This window comes from Cherax quadricarinatus, chromosome 16, assembly GCF_038502225.1.
Source record: "Cherax quadricarinatus isolate ZL_2023a chromosome 16, ASM3850222v1, whole genome shotgun sequence".
NCBI classification, from domain to species: Eukaryota; Metazoa; Arthropoda; class Malacostraca; order Decapoda; family Parastacidae; genus Cherax; species Cherax quadricarinatus.
The window spans coordinates 14,965,968-14,990,576 of record NC_091307.1 but is presented as its reverse complement, the minus strand read 5'-3'; the positions used below and the strand labels follow the sequence as shown (position 1 = coordinate 14,990,576).

At 39.5% G+C, this 24,609-nt stretch overlaps 1 protein-coding gene across 39 annotated transcripts in view; it reads left to right on the top strand.

The window, feature by feature from the left end:
• LOC128688941 (titin-like) overlaps positions 1–24,609 on the top strand; it is a 297,841-nt gene that overhangs the window by 18,798 nt on the left and 254,434 nt on the right. For 30 of the 39 annotated variants that reach the window (XM_070085587.1, XM_070085583.1, XM_070085588.1 and 27 more), the window contains exons 1-2: positions 11,342–11,476; positions 21,242–21,287. In XM_070085587.1, the coding sequence (XP_069941688.1) occupies positions 11,425–11,476; positions 21,242–21,287 (98 nt within the window). In that variant the 5' untranslated portion in view covers positions 11,342–11,424. Of the gene's footprint in view, positions 1–4,269; positions 4,406–11,340; positions 11,477–21,241; positions 21,288–24,609 lie in introns of those variants that run through there. The other 9 variants (XM_070085586.1, XM_070085582.1, XM_070085578.1 and 6 more) reach the window with 5 other exon arrangements.

Here is a 24,609-nt window from a genome sequence, read left to right as displayed (position 1 = left end):
TGTTACATTCGGCCTCTGGGAAATACCTGTGGCTTGCTCGGGATCACTTCTGGTTCACAGAAGTCAGCTCAGTGAACACACACACACACACACACACACACACACACACACACACACACACACACACATACACACACACATACACACATACACAAACATACACTCACAAACACACACATATACATACACACACATATACATACACACATATGCACACACATGCACACACACACACACACACACACACACACACACACACACACACACAGTGAAGAGGCGGGGCCAGGAGCTGAGTCTCGACCACTGCAACTACAATTAGGTGAGTACAATTAGGTGATTACACACACACACACACACACACACACACACACACACACACACACACACACACACACACACACACACACACACACACATACACATACACATACACACACACACACATTCACACACATACGCACACACACACATACATACAGTGGTATATGTGAACGACGTGATGGAAGGGATAGACTCAGAAGTGTCCCTGTTTGCAGATGATGTGAAGTTAATGAGGAGAATTAAATCAGATGAGGACCAGGCAGGACTTCAAAGAGACCTGGACAGACTGGACACCTGGTCCAGCAAATGGCTTCTCGAATTTAATCCTGCCAAATGCAAAGTCATGAAGATAGGGGAAGGGCACAGAAGACCACAGACAGAGTATAGGCTAGGTGGCCAAAGACTGCAAACCTCACTCAAGGAGAAAGATTTTGGGGTGAGTATAACACCGAGCATGTCTCCGGAAGCACACATCAACCAGATAACTGCTGCAGCATATGGGCGCCTGGCAAACCTGAGAACAGCATTCCGATACCTTAGTAAGGAATCGTTCAAGACACTGTACACCGTGTATGTCAGGCCCATACTGGAGTATGCAGCACCTGTTTGGAACCCGCACTTGATAAAGCACGTCAAGAAACTAGAGAAAGTACAAAGGTTTGCGACAAGGTTAGCTCCAGAGCTAAGCGGAATGTCCTATGAAGAAAGATTAAGGGAAATCGGCCTGACGACACTGGAGGACAGGAGGGTCAGGGGAGACATGATAACGACATATAAAATACTGCGTGGAATAGACAAGGTAGACAAAGACAGGATGTTCCAGGGAGGGGACACAGAAACAAGAGGCCACAATTGGAAGTTGAAGACACAAATGAGTCAGAGAGATATTAGGAAGTATTTCTTCAATCATAGAGTTGTCAGGCAGTGGAATAGCCTAGAAAATGACGTAGTGGAGGCAGGAACCATACACAGTTTTAAGACGAGGTTTGATACAGCTCATGGAGCGGGGAGAGAGAGGGCCCAGTAGCAACCGGTGAAGAGGCGGGGCCAGGAGCTAAGAATCGACCCCTGAAACCACAAATAGGCGAGTACAAATAGGTGAGTACACATACACACACACACACACCATTTACGTCAGGCCCATACTGGAGTATGCAGCACCAGTTTGGAATCCACACCTAGTCAAGCACGTCAAGAAATTAGAGAAAGTGCAAAGGTTTGCAACAAGACTAGTCCCAGAGCTAAGGGGATTGTCCTACGAAGAAAGGTTTAGGGAAATCGGCCTGACGACACTGGAGGCCAGGAGGGTCAGGGGAGACATGATAACGACATATAAAATACTGCGCGGAATAGACAAGGTGGACAAAGACGGGATGTTCCAGAGATGGGACACAGACACAAGAGGTCACAATTGGAAGTTGAAGACTCAGATGAATCAAAGGGATGTTAGGAAGTATTTCTTCAGTCATAGAGTAGTCAGGCCATGGAATAGCCTAGAAAGTGACGTAGTGGAGGCGGGAACCATACATAGTTTTAAGGCGAGGTATGATAAAGCTCATGGAGCAGGGAGAGAGAGGACCTAGTAGCAATCAGCGAAGAGGCGGGGCCAGGAGCTATGACTCGACCCCTGCAACCACAAATAGGTGAGTATAAATAGTGAGTACACAATATATATATATATATATATATATATATATATATATATATATATATATATATATATATATATATATATATATATATATATGTTCCTTGATAATGTGAGTAGTCACGAAAGTGCTTGGAATTTCTCTATTCTTTCACAGTGGTTGTTTTACATATTCTGAAATCACCTGTTTATTGTGGTCTTGTTGCATATATATATATATATATATATATATATATATATATATATATATATATATATATATATATATATATATATGTATGTGTGTGTGTGTGTGTGTATTGATGGATTGATTTTTAATTTTCTTACATCTTTATTTGGCTGACACATGGAATATATCTTCATGTTTACGAATTTATGAATACAAGAATTTACATACATGTAGAATTGCAAAATGTATGGAAATAGCCTTATTTAATTTTAGAATTTTAAGGGTGAGTGGGAGGTGTGAGGCACGGTAGTAACCTAACCCTTCATAACTCCCTTGTACCCTTACACTGGTGCCTTGTTCACAACAGGTTCGGGTTAGGGGGTAGCTATGTTTATTATAGTTATTGGAGATAGCGTTGCTTGTGGGTTCTTATGATTGATCAAGTCAGGGGTGATTGTGACTTGAAATAAAAGTGTATTGTGTTTTAAGGTAGAGAGAAAGTGTGGTGTGGAATAAGCTTTATGTTTTGCTTGTTGAAGTGTGAATTAATTCGTGAAGCCCACAGTAGTAAGTGATCATCCTTGATAACGGTAAGTTAACCTTCGCTCACTGCCCAGGTGAGAATTTAGTTTGTTTTCGTTTGTGTACCCACCTATATGTTTTCTAAAGGTCGAGTCTTGGTTTTTATTTTATGCTTTTTAAACCACGTAAATTAACATTGTTAATTTATGTTTTCTTGGACCTTATCATACACACTCTTGAAACTATATTCGAAATTTGCCCTCACGGCTTCAACCAATTCACTCCATTTCTCTATCACCCTAAAACTGGAAAAAAAAACAGTTTGAACTTATCTTTTGAAAGGCGTAGGAGGATTACTATATACAGTGGCATGACTCTAGTTCACGTTTCAAATACTTTCTGTGCTGACAGTGTTTCCATCAGTATTTTAATGAGCAGGGAATACGAAATTATGCCAGAGATTAATATGGAAGTGAAGTAGGATAACTACACTGGAAGTCCCTTCCAAGGTGTCTCGATGCTGGTGAAGAGTTCGTGTTATAAGGAGTTGGAGCTAGCCTCCATAATAATAATAATAATAATAATAATAATAATAATAATAATAATAATAATAATAATAATGAGGAGGTAGGTCAAGCCATGGAAAACTAGTAGTTTGTGGTGTGCTCCCCTAGCTTGGTTGTATTTTGGCCACTGGTAGGATCAGTAGTAAACACATCCTGCCCGTCGCGCTGAAACCAAAATAATACCTTACTGGGTGTCATTTTTAGCATATTTGTACCTCCCTCTGTCTTTCAGCTTAGCTACACTTCCCTTTATACTACTACTCCTTTAATCTTGCTTTCCCCTTACAGTCCTCCCCGACTCAGGATTTCCCTTACATTCTTCCTCACCAACTCAGGTTGTTCCTTACACTTTTCCCTCAATCCACATCTACCTCCTAGTTATCCCTTCGCCACTACAGCGCTTCCTTCTGCCTTCCAACTCCTCTCTCAAGCTATCTTCCTCGTGGTTAATTCTCTCTTACTACAATACTCCCTCACTCTTCTTCCTCATTACTGCACTCCCTCTACACCTCCCTCACTCTTTATTTTCCTGGTTATGCCTTTCTCAATATAGCTCTCCCTCTACACTCCCCCGACTCTACCATGCTATCCTCGAACCCGTCAGTTAACTTTTACCCTTGGTGTGGTGAGGGCGTCGTCTCTTTGCACGGTGAAGGCTCAAGTTGCCGCCTCTGCAGTGATCTTGTTGACCATCTTCCTCTTCTCGGTGTTGGCCAGCGTAGCCGCGATTACCAGTTCATTAGATCATTTGTGACGACTCTGTGGTAACCTGTAAAGTGCAGTAGCATCAAAGATTTCGTCGAAATTTCGCCCCTGAGCGCGCGTGTGTGTGTGGGGGGGGGGGAGATAAGGATGATATATGGTATATATAGAGGCAGAAGAAACAGGATTTTTAAATAATCAGCTAACTATGCATAGTGTTGCAAGTGAAGTTATTCCGTTACGAAGGCAGCTGTAGCAAATGTAGCTGGAAGCCCGCGAGATGGGCCCCGGGAAGTAGCAGCAGTAAATGCCATGACATGTGTTGTTGAGTGGCGGAGGCGTGAGTGGCGGATACCATGCCAGGACAGACAGGAGAGGTTGGGAGGGCACCACACAGGCACACTACACATCACCACCACCACCACCACCACCACCACCATCATGAGCTGAGAGTTGCTTCAACGACACCTGATCTTTGTAAGTTCACCTTGGAACTGTGTATTAGATATAACATAGTAGATACACATGCAGATTCAGGAGTAGCTTGCTCTTAAATAATATACTACGCCACAACCGAAAAGACCCGGGTGAAATCCTGGGCGGGAAGAGATGTGCGGGGAAGTCTCCCAATTCCTGCTGCCCCAGTTGCTTAGAAGTAAATTGATACCTAGGCGCTACTCGACTGTTTTGTGTCTCATGCTGTAGAAGAACCAGAGAGGACCCCTGTAGAAAATAGCGCGAACTGCTTGACTTTTTTGAGTCTTCTTGGATTATTAACTCATTGGGGCTAATAATCAAGATATTACTTGCAAGAGTGGATTTTTTTTACGAGGGAAGGTAGTAAGTTCTACAACACCTGGTACTTAAAAAAAATGATATGTTGGTTATCATCAATATACAATATAAACGAGATTACCCCTGCGCCACATAAAAGCAAACATAAGACCAGGCAGTACACACAAACTTGCTCGATCACCGTCCAGCCAGGGACCCCTCACCCACACCATTTTTCGCTCCTGTGTTGCCTCTTTAAAATTCATTGCCTCTTATTACCTCCAAGATCCGCTTCTTTTATAGTGACTGACTGGGCCAGAGTTTTCGTGCTTGTGGGTTATGCACTTGTTATATACATACATACGTATTTTAATAGATAACCTGGGCCATTATATAGTCGCGGAGGGTAACGTATAGTGTAATTTACGAACATAATGAACACATCAGTAGGCCTATGCTAGGCAGGTCTAACTCAACCAACAACACCCGTTCTTATAGCCATTCAACCTATATTGATATATTCTTATGATATTCGCAGGATTAAGAGCTATGAAAATATATTAATAAATGAAATTTATTCTACCACTGGAAAGCAATGAAACTAGTAATCACGTTTCACGGAAAGGGTGGTACTTCCAGTTCCTGTGATCAAAAGCCTTTCCATAGGGGCGGAGAAAGTCAAACAAGGAAATGATTGAATAAGAAAATGAGTGCTGAGAATTGTATTGAGGACAAATGCGGACTGAGGACACACCAGCGAGTAGCCACAACGGCGCCGTCACTGCCAGTACTGTTATGTAATACTGAGCTACGTACAAAGATGTCACGTGTTAGGCAGTGGGGACGGATGTCCAGTGTTGGGGAACGCAAAATGGTACTTATGTAAGAGGGCTGAGAGGGAAAGGAGAGACGTAGAGCGTTGGGTAAAGTCGGGAGGGATGTAAAGTGCTTGGGGAAGATGAATAGGGATGTACTCTTCAGTTTAGGCAAGAAAGGTTGTGGTGTTGGAGAATGTGGAGAGGGATGTCAAATGGTGCGTTAAAAAAGTAATGTGCTGCCGTAGCAAAATAACTCCTACTACATCTGGCGTAAGAATCGTTTATGGAGGTTCTGATAACATTTAGTAGAGACGTGTTATGCAAGCATGACAAAAACAGCTATGAAAAGTGCAATTTGCTACCGGAAGCGTTGCTTAAATGCATGACAAGCCTCTAGGGCGTTGGGCGGGTGGTGGAAGTGGCTCTAAGGTAAACACAGCCCCAGCACATACCCCTGAGCATCCCCCTACTTGCTCTTTGCAGCAGCGACTTCTTTGTCTTTTGTTTCTTAAGTCTGCTTTTCTTTTCAGTGCTGGTAATTTGTTAGTAAGAAAAAAATTCTCCCTACACTGGACTTCGGTCATATGATCTCAGTGAAGTTGTTGCATTTGTCCACTTCTTTCCGCTGATTTACTGTTAACCTCTATAAAAGATCACATAATTAAAAGTGATAGTAAGTTTTCAACTTAATTCAAAACACAAGGGATCATCACATGAGTATATATATTTAAAAAATATATATTAAATACGCTATAACATTAAGAATTACCATCTCAAGGGTGCGTACGCTGAATGATGTGTATCCTTCAGTTTATGTATGGTAAGTTTATTTTAATCCCTACTGATGGGGTTAAAGGATCCTTGACTGGTGGCGTGCAGGTTACATATACCCTTAATAACCTCGTGTAATAGACTGGCTTTAAATCTAATGGTAGTGTGCAGGTTACATACAGCCTTAATAACCTCGTGTAATAGACTGGCTATAAATCTCATTAACGATCTGCATCTCAGTATTGCTGTCATTGTAATTTTACATTGCTTTTGCAGTTTCAGTGGGTAACATACCTAGTTATGGTTAGATCTCATTAATGGAACATATTGCAGTTATGATAATTAAAGTCACGGTAAATTTTTCGTGGCACTTCATGCAAGAATTTAGCAAGTCGAAGCAGCACCTGCTGAATTAAGCAGAACTTGGAGGAAAGCACAAAAAACACATTGACTGATTCATGTAGGCACTCAATGATATGGTAAACACGGTCACTAACATTTAACCCGTCATGTAACTGAACATACCAAAGGAATATGTTCCAGATGTGAGCATGCTGCTGCTGCCGCCCAGTTTCAGTATGGTCTGCTAGGCTGTTGCACACTTGGTACCGGCGGCGAGTGGTACTTCCAAACTACACTAAATTGACAAATTACCCGCCCGACACCAGTATAATGCGCAACAATAATGAAATAACTGTATCTTGTCAGACATCAACAACACTGACATTAATACAGAAGAGTATGTTCCACCCTACCAGAATGTACTAACTTAGCGCACTACAAAAGCATGTTGTGCATTACTGGAATGTGTTATGGCCACTACAGGGTGTTTAGACCTACTTAGTCTAAACTTACTCTTTTACTCTGCTAGAGTAATTTATATTACTAGAGATTATTACATACTACTAAATATTGTACCATACTTGAGTGTTATTTCTAAAGTTGCGTCCCACTAGTTTGTTGTGTTTTACTAACTAGTTTGTGTTGCAGGGTCTAGTGTTACTCTACTAGAGTGTTACGCCCTACATTACTAGTGTTGTTCATTAATAGTGTGTTGCATGTTTCTAGTGTATTACGTTCTATTAGAGTATTGTGCTTTAGACTAGCGTTGCATCCTTGTAGAGCGTTCTGACCTACCATTAAAGAAAGCGCATTGTTCTCTCATACTGGAGTGTGAGAGTGAAAGCTGCTTGCATTATCATATATTTATGGGGAAGCGCCAAACTGTTAGGGGCATACAGCGCAAAGGAAATAGGAGGTAATCAGGTTTGACCCGAGGAAAGGAAAGGTAGCTCCAAATACTTAGATGAAAAACTTAGATCAAGGTACTTCCCTTGAAGGCACTCTCATTGTTCATTCCTAGGCTTTACGCCTCATGGAAAAAATGGTTTTCGTGTTTCGGACTCCTTGGAGAACCTGGAGAATGTTACATTCGATATATCGTCTTGCAGATAACTACATCCAACAGCACATCAAGCAGTAACCATGATAGAGGGTTACTAAAATGAGAGAAATCTGAAACATACGCGTGGGGTGTGCGTACATGATTGTCATTGCGGCTTCAAGTTTAATAAGCCGTTACTCAGTTATTATTTCAGTCTTTCGCTGAAGCGAAATCCCTCAAACGTTTTGGTCTCGCTGATCATTGTAATGCTCAGCAATAGCTCAACACATTTACGGAGAGTCCTTTAGCAATAGACTGAAACAAGTGGATAATAAGGCAAATAATATGGAGGTTTGATTATTCTAATATTGAAACCAAAGAAGCCAAGTAGCAGGTAAAGGGTTGAAAATTTAACACAAAATCTAAAGTATTTGAGGGAGGAGAGTAAGGTTATCTTACGCTAAGAATTTAATCCCTATCTTGCGGAACATTAAATTATCGTTGATATTGGTGTGTAGGTGACCAGAGGTCTTACTTTAATGCATATTGTTGAGATGAAAAAATATATTCTATGTCAATATCTAGGGGATGTGTGGTTAGTGTAAAAGATAATCCTGACTCCTCACACTAGGGAGGTATTATGTCACTCACTCCACCTCCCTCCTAAACCGGTCTAGATTGTGTTACTGGTGGGAGAAGGGGTTCAGAGACGGGAGGGAGGGAACCGAGAGACCGGAAGGGGAAAGGCGGCCAGGTCAGCCCAGTAATATTCTGTGATACCTTTATCCACAGTGGTATATTAAAGACCATTCTGGAGAAATACCCTGACTTTGCTAGCTGTAAATAATGCATTACCACGTGTGTGTGTGTGTGTGTGTGTGTGTGTGTGTGTGTGTGTGTGTGTGTGTGGGTGTGCGTGCTTGTGTGTATGCATATATTTGTACGCTCGTGTGCATGTGTGTGCGTGCGCCCTCGTGTGTGTATGTGTGTGCGCGCGCGCTCGTGTGGGTGTATGACCCACTTAATATTTGTATTTATAATTCATTACAATTGTGACCAGGTGTGGACGTATCAGTGGTTCATTACTTTGTAATTTGTTCATGACTGTAACCATGTATAGGAGTGAGGCTGATTCATCACCTCTGTAACTTGCTATGATTGTGACCAGATCTACCTGGAGTTCATTACCTTTGTAACTAGTTCATCTATCATAACTTTGTGGCCCAGTCCCTGGACCCATTATGTACCTTTGTAATCTTTTGACTACCGCCCACAGGATGGGTATGGAGTGCATAATAAAGATATTAAACTAACTAACCTACGACCAACTCCTGAGTTGGCCAACATAATCTTCCAGGTAGTATAGTAGATATACGCGTCCCGAAATATATACGCAAATATAAGTGTGCAGCCGTGTAATTCTATGAATTATTTCGTCTTTATACCTTCTCCAGATTGGGTACTCCACTGTGGTAAACCTTATAGTGGTTGCCTGATTTTTTTCTTACTCGAAGATTTTCGCTAATAATTTGAGAACGCTTCGTCCGATCGGCTTCAAATTGGGAATGCTTGTGTACTGTAATTAAATAAAGGTTCATGCGACTATTGGTATGCCCTGGTAACCTCTGATAATTTTTGTGTAGGCTATTCCCAGATTTGGTTCCTGTGCGATAACATGATAAAGTTTCTTTCGATCGGCTTGACCACTCGTGTATCCTACTAAGAAGGTTGGGAGTGTTTGTAGTGTGTAGGCGTATTTTGTTAATTTTATTTTTAAAATGGTATAGTACTTCCGTGAAGTCCCGTGAATATGCCTCTTCTGAATGGTTTTAATCTTTAATGACTGATGCATGAAAACGATGACTCGTTTTAGATTTAGGCTGTGCAAGTTTTCATTTGCCGGTTTCCTCACAGTTAATAAATATGGAATTGTTGGCTTCTGTGCGATAATTGAAAGAATGTATCTTCTGGTCGGCTTCCAACTTTTAGCGCAGGTGTATTTTCCCTCAAAGGAAGTTTTGCGTTAATTTTGAGTTGTGTAGTTTCAATGCGACTGCTTTTAAATGCCTCTTCTGATTCTCTTCAGATCATCGATGCTGATATTTACTGCATAAGTAACGTATTCCTCACTCTACTATTCATTTTGCTAACATTGAGGTAGAGGGGACTGGGCTTATGGTACACAGAATAGCTTTCTGGACTCACGCACCGACCGAAACTCATCTAGGTTGAAGTTATAATTGTGTAAAGGTTTATTATATCAATTAATGATAATATTAATTGGCTGTGCTTTACCTTATATGATTAGAAGTGAGCATATATGCATCCCTGTCATGCACGCTTTTATTGGATAAGCTTAAAAAAATAGAAAATGAAAAAAATATAGATACGTGTGGGGGCGCCTCCAACTGTGGGTTACGCCACTCTTCACCCTGGCGCCAAAAATGGTCTGAAGTGAGGTGATCTAACATTACAGTCATGCGGGAAAGTCCAGATATATAACAAGTGTGAACCATATAATATGCGTGTGTGTGTGTGTGTGTGTGTGTGTGTGTGTGTGTGTGTGTGTGTGTGTGTGTGTGTGTGTGTGTGTGTGTGTGTGTGTGCCGGAATGCTCCTCTGTCTCTTTGTTGATCAGAAAATAGAATCTTATCCGTCGTGTCTGGCTAGCAGAGAGGTGGCAAGCTGGCAGTTGCATCATAGATCTTCTGTGCACCTCAGCCAGACGCCCACGATTTATTTATATACATTCGATGCATACTACTTTAATGCGCACATTTCTTAGGGCAAATCATGTTGAAGATAATTCTCTGACGAATTGGGAAAGTTTTGAAGAACAACTCGGTGTTTAGAAACAAAGTATTGGCTGTCATGGCTAGCCCTGAACGAAGCTTCACTTGTCATTACTCCTTTACTTAAAAGGCTAAAACCCTCATGGTTATTCATCGCAAGGAGTGATGGATGCTCGATCCTCTGTCTGCTAATCGCGGTAACGTTGAAAGATATTAAGGCCGACAAAGCTCATATTTTTTGCAAGTTTATCTTTATGACGGCAGTGGAGGGAATGGATGACTGGAGAGATCGAGAACCTGCTAATGTAATTTCCTAACCCCATCGGTCACTCACTCTTTATTGAAGTAGAGGTAGACAAATTGGTTTAGATATAAGTAGAGGTAGATAGGCAAGTTTTGCTAGAAGAAGAGGCAGATTGACTTGTTACGATAAGCAGAGGCAGTTAAACTTAATTAATTCTGAGATAACCCGAATATTATAGACCGTAAGGTCTTGTGAAGCCTTTTTCATGTGATGTGACCAGTAGGCTTATTGCTGACAATGACATAATAATCCCGAACATCACTAATTAAAACATATTGAATTTCGATTGTATTTTACTTGTGTTTATATAATAGTTAGGAAATCTTATGATGCAAGAGATTAAAATTGGAGATCATGTGTAGCTTGGTATGAGGATAAGATCATGAGATTAAGACGCACTTTTTTTTTTCATCAAGCAGTCGTATATTTAAATCTACTCGTGAGTAAAGAAAATGAGAAAAAAACGCATACCCTAGAAGGTGCGGGCGGCAGGTGAGTCAACACCCATACCCACCCTGTGGGCGTGGCTGCCCACCCTTGCGCCCCCACTGCCTATGCCAAGACGGCGCCGACGGTCCATCGCTTTCAGTTCACCGTCAGGAGTGCCTGGAAGAGGGTTGTTGGAGGGAGCAGGAGAGAGGGAGGAGGGAGAGATGGCGAGCCAAGAGCGGAGGGTCACCACCTCCACCCGCATGGCTTTCCATGGTACGGGTCCTCTGCCTGCCTCTTTGCCTGCTGCAAAATCACAAAGAAAATTTTGCTCAAGCTGCTTCTGCTTTTTTTTTCTATCCTGCCTGATACACTAAGCATTAACAGCTAAAACTTTCTCTTTGGCACACCACTTACACGCTTCGTTGCTCACAGCACAGGTCTGAAGACGTTTCAAGCACTAACACTTTATATTACAATCATGCACAAACAACCCATTGCACTAATACATTTTAAACTGCCACGGAGCCTACATATTGACATCTTGTTGCTCGGTAAACCTGCGTAATGAAAATTCATCAGTGTTTAGAAAACTCCTGCCTTATATTATATTTGACGACGCGCTAAGGAACTGACACACTGTGGTTGTTTATATAATGCAACTCTTATTGTTAAGCCACTAGATGTAGATGGTGATTTAGTTTTCAAGTACATATTCACAACACTGGATAACCCATACGGATTTGGAGTTTTTCTGTGTCATTAAAAAATCTTATATGAGCTTCCATATACTGCAGTCACAATCTTTAACTACATTTTCAGCATCTTCAATACATCTTCAATAACATAGAGATTCCTTTCCCGCTTTATACTTCTTGAGCTCTACAGATGCTGCAACATTTCACAGTATGTAGTGAGCCTGAACACTATGTCCAAGTGTGGAAATACTACAGAGATACTGTAGCTAATACCTAAAGTGAGAATACTTGTAGGATTGCTGAAGCTCGGTCTCCGAATCATTGTGCTTCTTCTTGCGCCTCAGTCTCAAACCAGGACACATTACTTGTATATTAGAAGGCACTGTTTATTCTCAGTGGTGAAATTACTGTATATTATATCGTCGGAGATACTGAAGCCTATGCCGATTTACGAAAGTACTGCAACCCATGTTATTATGGGTGTGCGTAGGCAGAAGCCAGCCTCCTCCAAGTGAAACTTCCAGCAAAAAATTGCATGGTGATAACCGAGCTCCATAAATTCAGTGTCCATTTGTGAGAGGAACTGTGTTAAAGCTACTTTCGCGAGCAGTATAAACATACAGAGGAATGGAAAATCTCTCTTCGTTGGAAGATTCGTATACATTTGTTGTATGGCACGTATTGCCGACAAGTATGGAACAATGGCATTTGTGCAAAGGAAGCCTTTATTATAGTCAGAGTTTTCGCTCTTCTGTTAACTCTACCCAGGGCGAAACGTTTATAATAAATATTGCTCTGCATAAGTCTCTCACTACTATTCCTATACATTTTTAATCAGTGACCGTTTTCACAAAAATATGAACGGAGGCAGTCACATTGGGACAAGATCAAGAAGAGGGTACCGTAAGCTTACACAGGATCACACTTAGGGCGATGCTGAGCAGATTATGGTCATGCCCAAATAGTACAACTATCATTGTTTACTAGCATTAATACATCGTGCGTTTTGCAACGCGTTTCATTTTGTCCGTTTCTGAATGATTTATGATGTTACATATTCTTGACCAATCATTCAGCCTAAATGAAAGTAATTTTAGGCTAGGTCAGTTTAAAAGTCGGGTCACGCTAAGAAGTGGTTATGATGGAGGACTAGTCATTAATAGTCAGGGTGGTTCTGAACACCCATCTAAGCTGTTTACGAAGGTTCGAGTCGATTTTGGCATTTCCTATTTTATCTAAATTATGTTTAAGAGTCAACACTTGTTACGTAATGCAGTGCTTGTAACGGACTGCTAATAACATCCTCAGATGACATCAGGATCGGAAAGACTCAGTAAAATCGATGCGGTGTGTGTGTACTCACCTAATTATGGTTGCAGGGGTCGATTCATAGCTCCTGGCCCCACCTGTTCACTGATGTGTCTGTGTGTGTATGTGTATAGGATGAGCTACGTTTAGTGAAAGTAACATACGTTTAGTGATGTAGCTAGGAGAGCCTAATTCTAGAATTCATTTAAATGTCCATAAGTTCATACGATCATGGCCAACGAATATTACGACCAGAGGCAGGAACATCTGAAATACCTCTGGAATATATGGACCTTAGAAGACAACATTTGGCATGAAATGAAACATTAAATATAAAGTTTTGGTTTATGTTGCGTCTTGTTGGTCTGTAAAGAAGAACTCCGGAGGCTCTTGCGCTACCGTCCACACAATGAAAATTTGTTGAGTATCGTTCATATATATCGTTTTTTGAGATGCCGGTGAGATTCTCTTGATCCTAGGAACTGGATTTATCCTCTCTTTCCTTGGCTCGAACCTGAGTGCCTTCCATTCCTCACGTGCTGTATGACCCCTGAGGGTTTCGTACTTTCTTCTGATTATAAGAAATAAATATAAACGGAAAGTATTATTTGTTCGTGAATATTTACGAAGTAAAATTCTAAAAAAAAAAATGTTTGGCATCTTATATGTTCATAATATAGAAAGGAAAGACCAGCAATTCTGAGTGCAAAATATTTAACAAGTTTCTGTTTCACACTCATATGACAAAATGGTAATACGTCCCTGGATAGTTAATGCGAGCTAACCTACTACCTTGGCCTTACTTTACTGGATAATAAAGGTCTGATGTTGAAAATCAGACTATGAGTAAGAGTTATCCATCTAGCATTAGACACTCGATGCATACTTGAGTGAAGTCTCAGGCTCGCTCGCTGTAGAATGTCTAAATATGGCTTCTGGCCTTAGTGAGTGTCCCTTATATTGCATTTCTTCTTCTGCTCTTTTCTTTCTTCTCTTCTGTACACATTTATTCTCCTACTTCTCTCTTCTCTTTCTCTTCTCTCAACTCTATACTACTTCCACTTTCTGTTCTTTTCTTCTCTGCACACTTCTTTCTCCTCCAATTTCCACTCTTCGCTTTCTCCTCTTCCTACAACTGTTCTCTTTCTCCTTTTAATAAAAAAGTGAAGAAGAAATGAATGACTGTTTCTTCAGAGTAATAGACCTGAACAGATCTATCTAATGGCATCTCAAGACACTTATGATAGATATATAGAACCATACTAGATTAAAATGGAAACATCTTGGAAACCAACAAGGAGACAAACAGTCCAATAAAGATTTTTATGTGCATACGTAGATTTAGTCACTTAAAAAAGTCCAGATCTCGTCAACCTAACTGAAAGCAAATTGAAGATTCACAACCAATTAAGCAGTGTACGAGGGAAATTATTCAATCTGTTCTGTATGGAGACGAGAGATCTGCAAAGACGGAAGCTGTATTAGAAATATTGATAAAAAGCAATTTGTATATATCAACTTTTTATGTGTGAGCGATAATGAAAGTGTTGAATGATGATGAAAGTTTTTTCTTTTTGAATTTTTCTTACATTTTGGGTCACCCTGCCTCGGTGGGAAGTGACCGACGTGTTAAAGAAAATGTGAGGAACTTATGGTTATACACAGAACCCACTTTTTAACAAAACATTGACGAGACAATGTTTTGACACCATAAATATTTGGCTGTTCAGTATATATTAATAATTTAGTGAAGCGTATTAAGATAAGGCCAAAATCTTTGTAATCGTAATTAGCGATTTTAATTACAAATAAACAGACTCGATGGCCTACGAGGCTAGATTTTTTTTTATTTTTTTTCTTACATCAGCACATTAAAAGAGCAACTTGAAGTATAAACGTCAATACTTCACATTGCTTAGACTATTATTTATTCGAAAAGTCATTACCATTACCCAGGATGTAATAGAAAAGTGAACGAACCATTAATACTAGGCCTAATATTTATTCGAATAGTCAGCACACTATCAAAACCAGGCTTAATATGAAATAGAAGAGAGGAAATCCTCTTTATAATTTTTATGACTTCATTTGGCAAAAGCGGTCAAAAATAATAAAAAAAAATTAGAGCCAAGTATGATATCACTTGGATTGTACAAAAATGTGGAAAAGAAGTTTGCGGTTTCATTACAAGAGGGAAAGTTGCCAGATAAATCAAAATCGGAAAACACTGTACCAAATAAATCAAAATCGGAAAACACTGTACCAAATAAATCAAAATCGGAAAACACTGTACCAATGTTTAAAAAGAAAAGATAACAGAAGGTGCCTCAAAACATAAGCGTATCAACCCGACAAATGTTGTTGCTAAAACGTAAAAAAATAGAGAAAAGAGGATAAAGCAGCTGGAAAACAAAACCCAGCTATCACATAGTTCGGTTTCAGGGCGAGGTAATAGGATATGATAAACATTCCTAGAAATTATAACAAGGAAATTATGCAAGAAATAAGTAAAGGGTAGATTGTATTTATTTGAATTTCAACAAAATCTTTTCATAGATAATCTAATTTAATGGAAATAATTGTTATGTAATGCTCATGAGAGAAAACAAGCTGGCCGCTGAAAAACAATGAAAGTGTGATGAAATAATGAATACACAAATAAACCGCATTTGGGAGAGTGAAAGCAAAGACGACGTTTCTTTCTCACTTGGACCATTCACAAGTCACACTGAAGCGAGATAGGAAGAAGGCCAGAACGAGAAACCAAAATATATATGTAGTGTTTCAGCCACGGTACCGTGACTTTTTATTCTTCTCTGAAATATTGAATGTTTCAGACAGAGAAATCTAGACATAGTTATAATACTGCCACGGGAAGATCACATACAGGCAGTAGTGAGAAACAAACTTCAAAATATCCTTCAGTTGTACGGATGGTGAAATGTTAAACATGTTTTTCGCAATATGTTAGTTCAGAATTTTAAGATGTAGTGGCTGTATGTTGTCCGTACCTACAAAATACATTTAGGAAAAATGTAAAATGTCCTAAGATAAAGAGGTCTAAAAAATAATTTACGGATTTTTTTTTCATCATTCGTCTAGCGACATTGTTGAGACATAGAAGGTACATTGAAAATACAGTAAAGTAAACTTAAGTACATTGTTTTAAATGTCATTACAGGATTTCACTTCAAATGAAAACATACTAGGCAACGAAGACAATCACAAGTACAGTATCTGCGATGTTTTCTTCTTATGAAGGATGAAGACCAGAGTTTACACAGGTAGTTAACATTGAAAGCTGAGGCGCAATTATCTTGGGGTATATGAACCTAATATTCATTAAGCTATCAGTGTACTGAAAGTTTGTTTTGATCATTATAACGTAAGTATGAAAATTTTATATAAGATGTGCTTTAGACCGAATCGTCGACCTTACAGTTGCAAGTCTACGCCTATACCAACTTCACTAAAGACTTTATATTTAGGTACCCACAACTGTTACTCAACCCACTTTAATATAGAAATCCTGACACCACTCGAGCTTCATGCGTAAACTGTATTTGACTGGTTGTATTATCGATCAACTTGTGTGGTTGAAACCCAGCTGTTGAATATAAGTTGTGATTTTCTATCTGAATAGTGTTAATGATCTTTCCCTAAAAGCTGAATTCTGTAGCTACATCTTTGGTGTGTACTGTGTGTGAGGGGAAGTGAGGCCTGTGGTCGCACGGAGGCTGTAAAATAAATTTAAACCTGGCATTGGCACTACCTTCTACACGTGTGCCTCCACACTAGCACCAGTAGAATTCCCTAGCCTCCTATATCTGTAGCAATACATCAACTGAAAACTACACCTTACTTTCATCTCCATATGGCCTTCTGGAATTATCTATAAGAGAATTAGATCTCTGTGTTGTTGCTGTCCATATGAGAACTGGATAGCAATTCTGTCGTTATCTGTAAGAGAACTTAATTCTGGTGCTTTCATCTATAAGAGAATTGGATTTCCGTGTTGGTACTGTCGTTTTCTTTAGGAGAATTGGGTCTACGTATTGTTATCTATAAGATAATTAGATATTAGTGCTATACGAGAACTGAATTTCCTTTCTACCATTGTTTAGAGACTGGGATCTCTAGGTTGCCGTTCATCATAAGAATTATATCTTCAAGCTGTCGTCCATAATGAAACTGAATCTCCGCGTTGTTGTCTCTAAGAGTACACGCACTTACATGCAGAGCTCCGCTAGTTGATAATCGGATTATAAAGTGCTCTGGCTAAGTCTGGGTGCCCAACAACGGAAGAAAATTATTTTAAGGTAAACATTTGACATGTCTCTTACCCAGACACTGGTTTTATAACTGCGTCATATATCGAAGATGCGAAGTTGATAATTATTGAGCTTTATATATAATTTGGAATGTGTCTGGAAGGCATCAGGAAAGTGCCTGTTCTTAATAAATAATATGGAATGTACCTTTTTGTAAATTGCAAGTCGATAATGAACTGGTTGAATAGCTTGTCATTGTCTCGGAAGTGTTGTATTGGAGATGAAGGCCCTGTGGCAGTTGGGTCCCGATCATTGAAGTTTGAGCCAAGACGTTCCTGGCACACATTCTCCCTCCGCCTTTGCCTTCCCTTTTCTCACGGGAAGTTCCCTGATGCCGGCGAGGGGCTCTTGATTCAGTGAATTGAACCTAACATCTTCATTGGATCACACCCTTACAGGTTTAGCGCTCCCCCATTAATGTAGTAATAACAATGGCACATTCCAATCTCCCTCTTGAATTAGAGGGAGAGGATTAAGCTCCACCAACAACCCTACTTTTCATCAGTTACCAGGTTCAATGGATTCTTCATCAACGACACCCTCACTTCAAGTCACCACCTTCCCGCTGACCTGAAGGAAGGTCTGGTTGTTGTCAGGGAGTTGCTGTCCCGCTCTAACGGACCGAATCGGACAGTTTCGTCTTCTGTTTATTTGTTTTAGAATGGTTCCACGCTAGTGCATGTGGCAGGTATCCAGTGAATGTAACTGGATGCAGATATATGCTGTACTGTAAATCAGATAAGTGAAGTTTTTAAAGATTATCAGTTGCACTGAGAGTGGTCAGGAGTTAACACAGCCATCTAGGACAATAAAAGTCACCAGAGAAGCAGTTAAACAACCCCTCTTGCACATTTGTTACAGTGTCTGTGAAAATGCATGGACGAAATTTTTATTTATACCCTGCCCTGCCATACATGAGTCACTAGTCGTTAAATTTAGTTCTTGTTGGTCAGTTATAAGGAAATATATACGTTAACTTAACTAAACCTAATCCATCCTAAGCTAAATTAAGAAATATAAAAAAATTACTGTAAGTTTATTCAGCAAAAATGGACGCGTGGCAATTTATATGCAGCTGGCTGCCTTAATCGAAATACAAGTTGAGTAGTCAGCGCCATGCCCACACACTTACTCCCTAGACCTATTAAATCTATCAAAGGAATTCCAGATCGCCGGTGCCAAAAAATAGCTGAAACCATTATAAAGCAATAAACTATTTACCACAAAGACATCAGAAGCTGGTAGTCACCAAAGTTCACAACCAGCTAGACTCTATCTTACATACAAAACAAGAACACTGGAGATCCTAGGTTTAAGAGGCCTGAGGTTTAATGCCTTGGTTCTCTGGTCACCATGTGGTTGGAATGTTCATCTCACGCGAACTGAACTATTTTTGTCGCCGAATGGCCAGCCCCGGGATTCCCAACTCACCCTTTCCCTTGATTCATACCTCTTAGCACTAAAAATAAATAATTGTGTTATCTGACTGTTTAGGGGTCGCATCTAGGGAAAAATCTGTTGGAAAGCGCCGGTCCTGCTGGAATTTCATATCTCGTGTAAAAAAAAAATCGATCTTGTGTATAAGAAACGACAATACCTTCGGCAGGTATTTAGGTGTTTCATTAAAAGGCATCCCTTGCCTAGGAAGAAAGTTGTTGCTCTACTACTCGATTAGTTTGCAAAATAGTAAAAAAATCACATCTTAAATATAGACGGCCAATGATCGTGGAAAGTCTCTGAGAACGTTAAAAGCCGCAAACTGTAGCCATTGCAGGCAAATCAGTAAGCGGTGTAACCAGGTCGTGCGTGTCAACAGTTCCATGTATTTGGGAAAGAGAAAAACAAAGACCAAGTGATGGTGATGTGAACCAAGCACGACGAAACTTGTTTTGCTTCTAAAGCGTCCTGTGTGTAGGGAGGAGAGGCGGGGAACGGGGATGGGGCTGTGGATGAGGGATGGGGATGTTGTAGGCCTTGAGGAAGAGAGTGGAAAGAGGGCGGGGGAGAGGGAAGAGAGCAGGGGTTAAAGAGTAAGGATTGTTAAAGGGTAAGTGTTGAGGAGGCGGATGGAAAAAGGGCAGTGGTGGGGTATGAAGGATTTTGTAGCAAGAACTGTTAAAGTTGACACGGAAAAATGTGTAATTTTGTATGCCTGCAGTGTTTACGTTAAGGCTGTTTGATGTTCAATAAATGTAAAGCTAATAACATGCCGGTTTCACTGTTAGTCGCACATATAAAGAAAACAAGACAGTAACTCGAAAACCCGTCTACGATGAAAATGGAGATATGCAGCAGAGTGCGACTGGTTAACATCAGCTCCCTGGCTTGACTTAGAAGTCAAGCCAGAAACTGGCTTAACGGGATATGGTTTGTAATCGTCTGCTGCAATCAAAAAATTCTTGCAAGTCTCGAATTTGTGGCTTAATGAATACTGTTTAATCAGTTGCCTATTAAGGGGTTGTGAGAATGAATGAAAAAATATAGAAATTGACCAATGCAAATTGCAAGTAGAAAAAAAAGTTACATATTCAAGTGTGTTGAGTGGGGAGTATCTGGCTACCACTCTCAGGCTGTCACTTCGTGGTGGGTGTAGAGGCGACCCACATAACCCACACATGAAGTTCCTGGACACCTCACCTCTATTGAGTTTATGCACTTAATGTGAAGGTGGATAGTCTGATGTATTTATTCGTATTATTACTTGTAATAGTTTTAAATCGGTCACCTGGTTGCATTACAGAATAGAGTAAGAAGAGAGGAACGTAGAACTCAAAATAACTTCCTTAGACAAAGTGTAAGAAAAGAGAAACAGTCGGAGATGGCAGAGTTCTAACTTTAATTCATGTTTGGAGCGTCTAGATGACCTTATACTGCCACTCTTGCTATCACAGTGAGTTGAATTTATTGCAAAGCCAATTACTCTGTTGCTGTTGGTATGTTGCAGATACATACAGTTACGTGTTTGATTTCGATTTCTTTTGATTTAAGACTGTGGCATTTGCTCGATGATTTCTTTTATAATTGTTTTATATTATGTGTATTTTTTGTGGTTATCAGTTTGATCTTGCAGAGCTTGATGGCTGCTGTTAGTATTTTCTGCGGTTTAGGTTTCATTGCGGCAAGTATTACAAATGTTTAAAAGAATTTGGTGTAATGATGAATCACGTTTTATTGTCATAAATTACTGCATTACGAAATTTTGTAGTTGCATTTCAGGTGGAGGGAGCGAGGATACAAGTCCCTAAAAACACACACGAAATAGCCTAAGTTGTATTATCACATTGTCCGTTCAAAGGAAACTTTTCGAATTTACATAATGTGAAGGTTTTCCCTGAGTGAAACGTCGTTATTACAAACGCTTTTACTGTTGTATGTCTTTTCATTTACATTATTAAAGTTTCAAAATAAACCAGGATATAATTAATACGAAAACAGCATATTGAGCCATGATAAAAAGGGTTGGTTAATAAGTAATTAAATTAAAAGTTTAGCAGTTAGCTAGGAGCATAAGATACATAATAGCATTTCAGAGAGATTAGAATTTTGTTTAAAATAAGCCTTTACTGCTGTTAATTCGTTTTATTCTTCATTACAAATTTACGTCAGCTTACAGTTTTTTCTTCTCATAATGTTTTATTTTTAGGACAAAATATAAAATTTTTGCATATATATATATTATCATTGTTTTTGTTTTGTATTTACAGTTCAGCAGGGCGTGCAGCGGGTCCAGGGCCCCACACAGATGATGCCGTGAGTATCCCTTTCCTCTTACTCTTACTCATAAACTCTGTAGACAAGGAACAAGTTATACAGGGTTCAGTACGACGTTGGTGTTTGATCCTCCTCCTTCAACAGGAATCGTTTACTTGAGACGAATCTCTGTTGCTTTAAGATCGGGAACAAACTTCTCACTCATAACCGCTGTTTGCAGGCGCTCATTTTAACTGGTGTGACTGTTTATTTGAGCTGTGTTTTATTCATTCTTGTAGTGTTTTATTGTTTGTTAAATTTATCTTCGTTTTTCTTATGTGTATTGTATTAATTTTTATTACCAAGAACACTGAATGATCTACATGGTTGATCAAAGGGCTCTTCAACTTTCACAACTACCTACCACCACTCCATGCACTGAATGACCTACACGGACAGAGGATCGAACCTCTGTTCCCTGCCTTGAATGACCTCAGCCCACAGGATATATACCCTGAGAGGTGTATTTCTCTCAGCCTCACTGACCTCTGTGCACTTAATGACTCGCACGGACGGAGTATCGTTCCTCCACTCCACGAGTTGAATCGCTCACACCGGTTTAGCACTTCATATAAAGCAAATGAAGTCTTATTTTCTCTTTACAGCCGCTTATGCGTTATTTGCTACCGTCTAGTCTCGTAAAGCTTCTTAAGGTTTAGATATAACCACTAGGTTCTTACGGCCTCATGTTCCCTAGCTCAGTGGTAGTATTCGGCTCATAACCAAAAGCACCTGGTTCGATCCCTGTATGGACTGCATCTGACAAGCAACAATACTCATGTTTGAACCTCTGTCATGCCATCTTCCATGAGCACATCTGCAAAAATAATAAAAAAATGTGAAAAAAAATGCAACGGAAGCCAAGTTGTGATTCATACAATGAATTTTCTAGAGTGGCTTTCCCTTTGACCTTTGAGGGTCGAAATATACCTGCGATAAACTGTCAAATAAATTGTAACAGTAACCAATTTATAAACTTATTATCTAAGATGTCTTATAAGGCAACGTCTATATCTCCAACATACAAATGATAAGTATATAGTCATCAGTCATTGAACATTTATGTAATAACATGAGCTCTTGAATTGGAACTAACTTACCCCCCCCCCTCCTCCTGAGATTAAATGTAAATACCTCCCACTCTCCAGGAGCTGTATGACTCCTATGGGTTTAGTGCTTCCCCACGAATATAATAAAATAAGAAGGAGCGAGTTGATGAGTAACAAAAAATAATAGGCAATTAATGACTGGATATCAAATTGGAAGAAGTATGGAGGAAGTAATCAGTTATTTGGGAGTGAACTTATCGACTGATGGTTGTGTGAATGAGGCAAAACATGGAAAATGTACCAGAGTATAGTGGTATAAATACTGTTATATGGGTGTGAAGCACTGATTTTAAAATTTGCAGCAAGGAGGTTGGAAGTCGTGGAAATCTCATGTCATGTTTGAGGGTAGTGTGTGGTGTAAATATTATGCAGATAATTTTGAGCTTAGTGATTAGAAGGTATTTGAATTACCAAAATTATTATTCAGAGTGCTGAGGAGAGGTTGAGAAGGTTTGGACATTTAGAGAGAATTGACTAAAATAGTCTGACTAGGAGAGTGCTTAAATTTGGAGTTGAGGGACGGAGGCGTTAGGGGTCTTCCTAAGAAGGGTTGAAAGGGGAAAAGGAGAGAAAAATTACACATCCAACATGCTTGTGTGAGCGCATTAGATAGTAGAGGCAAGTAGTTTTTATAGTTTGGCGCGCTGATCGGGTGTGAGCAGGGTTACATTTAGGGAGGAATTAGTAGAAACCGGTTAGCTGGACTTGTCGTGGTGGTCGGAAATACAGTGTCTGCACTCCTAAGGAGTGATTTTGCAGTTCAGAGGATCACTCGAACTGTGATGTGTGACAGGAAAGTGGTTCCTCTTTTTTTTCGAGTTATCCCGCCTCTTTATGTAAATAATATTAATAACAACAATAATAATAATAATTCATAATTCTTTTTAATGGTATTCATTAATTTTTGAGGGATAACAACAACACGGGCAGATTAGCATGAGTAGTCTCTGTATGTTTCATATGACTTGGGTAGTAACCGAACTCCAAAATTTCATCTTAAGTGTCCTTTTGCAGAAACGGGTTTAATTTTGGTTCTTAGTAGTCCATGGTTTACTGTATGTAGAGCTGTAAACAGAGCTAACAAGTCAAAACAAATGAGTGGATAAATATGAGTCTGCCATCATTGCTGCCAGTGTTACTAGTGAAACTTGCTACTCCATCAGTTTCGTTTTTATATTCATGGGGTAATGGTCACGCAGCTCCTGGGAGATGGGAAGTAATTAGGTTTGATACGAGGAAAGGAAGGATAGCAGCAGTTCCCTGTATAAAGAGCCTTTCACCACAACCAAGACACCCACCCAGAAGTGGGTGGCACTGCATTGCCAGGCACCATGTGTTGAGTCTCCAACAAAAATCTGACTTACTGCGCATGGCCCGCGCCTTAATAATAGTCTTGGCATATTCTGGGCCAAAGGAAACAGGTGGCGAAGTTTGCTCACAGCGCCAATTATTATTATTATTATTATTATTATTATTATTATTATTATTATTATTATTATTATTATTATTATTATTATTATTATTATTTACACCATATGCTATTGTGTTTCACTTTTGCCACAAACCTTTCAAACAGTTGTAATTGTTTGTCAGTCAGTAAATTTATTTTAACTGATAATTACATGCATGGGTCGTTAACGTCACAAACTCTTTTAAGGATTATTGTTGTAATGTTTCTTTTACAAATAAGGAAGGGTGATGTGGTAAAAACCCTTGAGGAATTACTTCATATTTGTCACCTGGGGATTTCGTTAGGTTTATAATTATCTTGTAAAAGACGTGAAATTCAAATAATAATGATGTAAAAGACGTATTAGATGTAGGTGTCTTTGTTGATGTTTCAGCAAGAGGATGAAATTGATTTTAATGTGAGATAACACAGGAGTAATGAGAACTAACCTGTATATGCACGTTTCGTTCTAAGCACAGCTTAGAACGATAAATATCTCCTTAGATGATTAACTGGATTTAAAGCTTATCGATTAGACAAAATGTAATTAAATTTGCATATAATTGGTTCACAACTAGTCGAGGATATTTTAATCTCATAAATAATTGGTTCACAACTAGTCGAGGATATTTTAATCTCATAAACAAGTATTAAAATAAACTCAGCATATATGCACCTCTCGGTGTATTTAAATGAAAGCTTTTTCTGTATATCTTTTTCCAGATACCAGTCAACATTTCGTCCTCCAGCCAATTTGTTTTCC